The sequence below is a fragment of the Alosa alosa genome, chromosome 11 (genome assembly GCF_017589495.1).
Source record: "Alosa alosa isolate M-15738 ecotype Scorff River chromosome 11, AALO_Geno_1.1, whole genome shotgun sequence".
In the NCBI taxonomy this organism is placed as follows: Eukaryota; Metazoa; Chordata; class Actinopteri; order Clupeiformes; family Clupeidae; genus Alosa; species Alosa alosa.
Window position 1 is genome coordinate 11,107,803 of NC_063199.1, and position 7,664 is coordinate 11,115,466.

At 41.1% G+C, this 7,664-nt stretch overlaps 1 protein-coding gene across 1 annotated transcript; it reads left to right on the top strand.

The window, feature by feature from the left end:
• The first annotated feature begins 582 nt into the window (after positions 1–582).
• dldh (dihydrolipoamide dehydrogenase) lies at positions 583–7,407 on the top strand. Its single transcript, XM_048258005.1, has 14 exons — positions 583–690; positions 2,599–2,674; positions 2,870–2,949; positions 3,035–3,103; positions 3,376–3,445; positions 3,718–3,818; positions 4,054–4,197; positions 4,516–4,617; positions 4,809–4,999; positions 5,465–5,635; positions 5,852–6,041; positions 6,277–6,414; positions 6,521–6,610; positions 7,133–7,407. The coding sequence occupies exons 1-14, from the start codon at positions 652–654 to the stop codon at positions 7,196–7,198; spliced, it is 1,527 nt and encodes a 508-aa protein (XP_048113962.1). The 5' UTR covers positions 583–651; the 3' UTR covers positions 7,199–7,407.
• Positions 7,408–7,664: the final 257 nt, after the last annotated feature.

Below are 7,664 nucleotides of genomic sequence, written 5' to 3' on the forward strand. Positions count from 1 at the left end.
GCTGAAAACTGCACCAATTCGAAATCACGATGGTTAGAGAATCTTAAATATGTTCAATATCTCTAAAGGAATGCATGTCTTCGCCAAAAATGACAAAATACAATGTTATATTAATAATGCAAATAAACGGCAAACTTTGAAATGAAATGAGATGTTATTATCATTGAGACAACAGGGGTATACAAAAAAATCCGATTGTAGCTTACAGCAGCCGACTATTTAGGTTAAGTTTATAAAGTTGTGGACGGCCACCAAGCGTCTTCTGCCCCACGGCTGCGTGCGCATCTAGTTTTGTTGGTAAACGGAAACCCGTGAATAGGCCTACCTGTGAGTTACAACTCTACAATGTCTACTGTGATAGACCTTGACACTATAGGCTGTATTTTCTGAGCAGAAAAGTAGCATGGCTATAAGTTGGATCCAAAGGCCCATGTAAAATATTCAGAAGTATCGAAATTTCAGCAATTTGTTTGGAAGATTCAGTTGTCAGCTATTTGCATGCCCTTATTAGACATTCTCTGCATAGAGTTTGCATTTCAGGAGCGAAACGTCATAAACAAGCGACGAGTTATTTGCTCTCGAGTGCGCATGCGCACAAGAAAGAGTCCTTGGATGCACTGTCTGCTCTAGGTTAAGTGGGCGAATGTCAAAATGCATAGTTGGAACCAGCTATATCGCACCCTGACAAAGGTAAAACAGTGCTGTTGTGTAACGAATAGTATGCTATGGATGTCTATTATGAGGGCATGCAAGTCAAACCAACTTAAATTCACAATTTGATTATTTTGTCATTGATCAAGTCAATGGCCATCTTACTAGCAAAGTAACGTTAGCTAGCTACCGTCAGTGTCAATGGTCAATGCTAGAGGCTACATTTGTGGAAACAAGGAAGCTAACTTATGTTTGGACACCATTACTGAATACCACAATACCAGCTTGTTTGGTAGATTTTCCCAAATTGACTGATCTGTGAGGGTTGGTGGTGGTGATGACCAACATGTTTAACATGATAACAATTTAAACCATGTGGGACTATCTGATGATGGTAACGTTAGCTAACTCGGGGAAATAGATTTCGTAACAATCATGTCCACAGGTTTCGGCACGCGAGATAAAACAAGATATAATAATTAACTTATAACCTATAACAAAAATGGTTGGTACCAAGTCGAGCTGGCACACCGAAGTTTGAAGTTTTGGCAAATGATCTCAGGCGCGTTAACTTCTATCAATAATGCTGCTCACCTGACAAATGCAGTTGCATGTCGAACTTTTACTACAATAAAATCTTAATTGACGTTTTGGTGAACGCAATGATGGGTCTATTTGAATGAAGGTTGATGCCTGAAGTTATTACAATTCGGTAGGAGGACTGAAGAAGCTGCCCTAGAACATAAACTGAAATGGATACGCATCCCGAACAGGTTTATAAATCCATTTAAGGTCTTGAAGAACTTGAAGTTTTGTAAAATAATAATAATAATATGTAGGTCTATGTTGAAATATACTGAAGTGGTTCAAACCAGAGATCCACAATATTTCTAATGCATGTATTTAAATTATGTCTTTAAAACAAAGAATAGTATGTTGTAAGCCTAATTGGTAGTTGATGGGCTGTATCTGGCAGATTGCATCTGCATCCATTCTGGGATGATAGAATGGTATGCTAAGCACTTGCAAGTATATTTGTTGGGCCTTTTGCCTTTTTTCAGAGTAACAAGAAGCTAGTGAGAAATGGGGTGGGTTCAGGAAATGACCATGAGTCAGATTAGGACCTGGGTCCCTGTAAAGCGAGTGTGGTAGAGGCACTGCAACCGCTTATGCTACAGCTTCCCTGTGCTTTGCATATTTAAGATATGTGGCAAGTGAAAGAGTGATGGCTCATCTGTCTTCTCTAATTCAGTGGAAAGGCCAATTTATAGTCTGGACGACAAGAGCCATTCAACAGGAACTGACATAAAGGTGACAAATGTGTGTCTGCTGTGGTTGTACAGTCAGATCATGTCACCTGCATGAAAATATTTGAACAGATGCAGTCATTGAACAATTCTGTCTCTATCTCTAACGCTCTTGGATGATGTTGCTTTCTCAAATTCAATTACAAGAACATTGGAAGATGTCAAATATAACAAAAGATCAAATATTATGTCATGTTTCCCAAGAAGTATATATTTTTACTTTTTAACATACTAGGCCATAGTTTATTTTGATGCATGTCATGGTTACTGTATTATGTTTAGATCCTTTTCCAACTTGAGTATGTTGTATCTAATTTCAAAATACATTTTGATGTATTTACCCCAACCCTGCTAAAGACGAATAGTGTTTATTTATTTATTTTTTTGGGCTTTTATGCCTTTAATGCGACAGGATAGTAAAGAATGACAGGAAGTGAGTGGGAGAGAGAGAGTCAGGGTGGGATCCGGAAAGGACCACGGAGCATACAGTGCAGGTGTCCCAGCCAGTTCCGCCACGGCTGGGGCTAAAGACCAATAGTCTTTCTGGTTTTCCTATTGGGTGTAGTGTGTGTGTACACCTGCTGAAATGTCTTGAAATGTTATTTTTAACCAATGATTTCACTCTCTTTTTCTGATACAGCGGGGTTCACGTCTCCCATGCAAACTCCATCAAACAACTGCTCTGTCTGTAAGGACATATGCTGACAAGGCCCAGAGTAAGTCTGCTTATCATAATGTGAAGTCAGTTATATCAGGCTTTGATTATGTTAAGAAACCTTTGATCCGGTTGGTTGTCACTTAGTGCTGTCGTGTGGAAACTCAGTTAGGTATTGTAACTATTGGTAGCACAATCAACTCTGGCAGTAAAATACAATTTAGGTCATGCCAAGCTAAGTTTTGTTCTCTTGCAGTTGAAGCTGATGTAACAGTTGTGGGTTCGGGGCCTGGAGGTTATGTTGCTGCGATTAAGGCAGCACAGCTTGGTTTCAAGGTGGGGAGCCATTTAGTTTAGAGAAATATCTTGAAAGTTATTAGAGGACAATATCAGATGATGATGATATTTTGTTCCATCACAGACCGTATGCGTGGAGAAGAATGCCACCCTTGGGGGAACCTGCTTGAATGTCGGCTGCATACCATCTAAGGTAGTGCAGTTCATTTACGACACATTTGCAACAAAATGTGAATAACTTAAATTTGTTCTTGAACAGTATGCACGTATTTGAATTGATTTATATTTAATCGTTTGGTTAGTTGTGTCTGTTGTGCATATTTCATTTCTTTATGTTTTTTGACATATTCCTAGGGCAAATATTCATGATCAAATCATGAAATATTCTGTGAAAATAATAGATCTACTTTAATACCGAGCAACAGAATGGTGATTAACTTGATTTCACATCTGGTTTCTTTGTAGGCGCTCTTGAACAATTCTTACCTCTATCATCTTGCACATGGAAAGGACTTTGAAAACAGAGGCATTGAAAGTAAGAATGAAGGTTATGAGATCATTTGCCTTTTAGAGGATAGTCCAAGCTCGACAAAACATGTCAGAAAACCAAAGATGGACGCATACAGGGACTTAAGCACAACAGTAGTTACTATCTTATAGCAAATCATTTATAAAGAATATAGACTGTGCACTTAGAAATGCAACATTCAACCCTTCTCAACTGATCCACCTGAGGAATAAATGCTAATAATTCAAATGATGTGTGTGGTGATGTGACCGCATTGGTGCATACATATTGTTGTGTAGTTTCAGGGATATCACTAAACCTGGAGAAGATGATGGCCCAGAAGAGTGGGGCAGTCAAAGCCCTGACTGGAGGCATCGCACACTTATTTAAACAGAACAAAGTAAGTTTACTATGTGTTTTCCATACAGACATGTCAGTATTTAAGACATAGCATTCCCTTTGTCTTAATTTTGGGAGTAGTTTGAGTTAGCTTTCAAACACTTTACACTAAGCAAAGTGTATTTATGATTAATTTGGGTAATGATCATCATGTTCTAAATCAGGCCTTCACTTTTGATGTCACATTTAACAAGGCACATGTAGTCATTTATGTTGACAAATGTTTTGTGTTATAGGTGACGCATGTCAATGGCTTTGGAACGATCACTGGTAAGAACCAGGTCACAGCAAAACTCGGTGATGGCACTGAGCAAGTCATCCACAGCAAGAATATACTGATTGCCACTGGATCAGAAGTTACACCTTTCCCTGGGATTGAGGTATACAGTGATATCGCCTTGGCAGCAGAAATAAAATATGGCAAAATGCAGTGTGTTCATAAATCATAATTCTCTGAAACATGATGACTTAATGTTGGTTTAGTTAGGTTTGAAGACACGGTGCTCTCTTAATTTGAAGTTGGAAGCGTGTTGATATTAAATATATTTTCAATGGTATTGTTAATTGTATAAATGTTTTAAAAGCATTAGCTCGATTCAGGTAATTCCATTGCTTTGAGTTTGAAGTAATCCGATGTTTAGCTTGTTGCCTCACTTGTTTCTTGGGAAGGCATGCTTCATTTGTACTTCATGTCTCAGATTGATGAGGAATCTGTCGTGTCCTCCACGGGAGCACTCTGCCTGAAGAAGGTTCCACAAAACCTGATTGTGATTGGAGCAGGAGTCATTGGAGTGGAACTGGTGAGTATTTGCATTAATAAAGAGCACAGCCATTCTCCTTCAAGGCTGAAGACCATACTGGCTTTTCACTGAATGATACTTCAGAATTAGCTTGACAGATCATATTACTACCACATATGTGTTAGAGGAACTTTTTCTTTACTCTCAGTTAAATGTAAAACACATTCATTGTCAACATTTCTGTGCTCTAGGGTTCAGTATGGCAGCGATTGGGAGCTAAAGTGACCGCCGTCGAGTTCCTTGGCCATGTTGGAGGTATGGGTATCGACATGGAGATCTCCAAAAACTTCCAGCGCATCCTTCAGAAGCAGGGGATGAAGTTCAAGCTAGGCACAAAGGTCATGGGGGCGACCAAGAGAGCAGATGGACAGATTGATGTTGCGTAAGTTTGTTATTGTTACGTTCTTATATTTAATATACTTGCTATAGGAAGTTGCATTAGCCTGAGGTGTGGTGTCAGACTTGACCAGAGGGATAGCTGAACATCTCAGATGAATGTAGTTCTAAGCTATTGACTGAGTACTATGTACATTTTAAAATGTGAAATGTCCCAGCCAATCTAGATTACTGACAGGATCATTTGTGGGAGTGGACATTAAGTGTGCTCATGTGTACATGATATTAAACTGATTTGACTCACCCTCTGATTCCTGAGGAGAATGGGTGCACACATTGTGCTTGATAATAGCAGGGGAGGTGTGTGCGACTGCTTGTAAGGATTAGTGGTGTGGGAACACTGTGTGGGCCTTGCTGATAGAGTGGTGTGGGGACACTGTGGGCCTTGCTGATAGTGGTGTGGGGACACTGCGTGGGCCTTGCTGATAGAGGGGTACATGTGCTCTTACAGGGTTGAAGCTGCAGCTGGTGGCAAAAACGAGACGCTGACCTGCGACGTCCTGCTGGTCTGCATCGGTCGCCGGCCCTTCACCCAGAACCTGGGGCTGGAGTCTGTTGGCATTGAACTGGACAACAGAGGCAGGATCCCTGTCAACAACCGCTTCCAGAGCAAAGTCCCCAGGTCAGGCATGCTGCAACTCTTACAGCCTCAGACCAGCAGTGTCTGAGAGAAGCTGCTATTACTGCTAATGCTATAGCTGCTATCACTCTGTGTGAATGTATCAGCTGTGCTGTGAGATGACCATGATGTGTACTTAACAGGACATTTGTATAGGTCAGCAGTGTTTAGACAGTACACCTGATGAAGCTAAATTACCATCCTTGGCCCCTTTCACAGTATCCATGCTATCGGTGACGTGGTGGCCGGGCCCATGCTTGCCCACAAGGCAGAGGACGAGGGCATCATCTGTGTGGAGGGCATGGCCGGTGGCGCAGTGCACATCGATTACAACTGCGTGCCCTCGGTCATCTACACACACCCCGAGGTGGCCTGGGTGGGCAAGACCGAGGAGCAGCTCAAAGAGGAGGTGAGACCCAGTCCCCCAGTCCCTGCTCCTCATGAAGCACACACAACATGACACTAGTCATCAAGCATCCTCTGAGCAACACCTCAGAATGTTTCACTAAAAAGTCAAATTCATTATAGATCCCACTAAAATACGCCCGCAACAACAGTGACAATGAATCGGTATCAAGTATATTGGGAAAAAATAACTTTTTCATGACTTTTATGTTGCGATGTGCTTGTCTTCTCTTCCTAAGGGTGTGCCATATAAGGTTGGCAAATTCCCCTTTGCGGCAAACAGCAGAGCCAAGACCAATGCAGACACTGATGGACTGGTGAAGATCCTGAGCCATAAAGAGACGGACAGGATGATGGGGGCTCACATCCTAGGATCGGTGAGGAGCTGAGCGTGATCGCATGGCTGTTCTTAGAGGGCTATTGACATTAACAGCAGCGGCATAAACACTGCTCTCATGTATTGTCATGTTTTGTCATGTTTAGGGTGCAGGGGAAATGATCAATGAAGCAGCGCTAGCAATGGAATATGGAGCATCGTGTGAGGATGTTGCCAGAGTCTGCCACGCCCATCCTGTAAGCATTCATAAAAACATCTATCTATTATCACTGACACTGATCTTATAATGTAAACTATTAGCTGTGAAGTATACAGTTGTAGACTTTCACCGTTTTGTCACAGCGTTATGTAACGTCTTGCAGAGGGATATGAAAGACGTTAATCAACTCGTTGCCATTGACAGCGGTGATTATATACTTTGCCAGTGATTATATAGATTTAACATAGGAATTTAACAGGAATTTATGTGAATGGAACTTTCTGCAGCACTCTGAAGAGCTGTGTAATAAGGAGTGATAACGTCCATCACCTCCACAATCAGTTTGTTATAAATTATCTTATGCACTCTGATAGAAATAGTCTCATCTTTATGTCAATAATTCTGCAGTTGCTACCAGAGCCATTGTAGCTTAATGTTCCAACAAGCCTGGTCTGGGCATAAAATGTAAATGTTTGACATCTATGGTATGTTACTTACTCTGAAGTGAGTGCCATGTAGATATCTGACCTTTCTCTCTCTTTCTCTCCACCAACCACAGACTGTGTCAGAGGCCTTCAGAGAAGCCAACCTTGCTGCCTCATTTGGAAAAGCCATCAACTTCTAGGCCCCCATCTGATCCCATGTACTGTACATAAATGTCTGCTGCTTAGCCAGCCTGGAACTGTCCACACGCACACTCTGGAAACCCTTACCCCCTGGTGGTCAAGACTTTCCCCACATACATACATACATACCATGAAGGTGTACGTTGTATAACATTTAGTATATTATTATTTAATACATGTTTAATAAAGGGGTTTGGGTAAAAACTGAGTGAGAATCTGCGTTTACTATTAGTGTTGGTTGCTTACAATTTTTTTAAAAAAAGAAGAAAAACTGTCAACCTGTCATTCAAGAAAGGGGCACATCCTCTCATGACAAGACAAGTGTAAAAGTACGAGGCTACCAGCTAAGACATACCATGACACTTAAGATAAAAGGAAAGGTGTAGGTGTGTGTGTGTGTGTGTTTCTTATACCAGAAATACAATTATACTCTGTAAACCAAATATCACCTCAAATCTTTCTAAC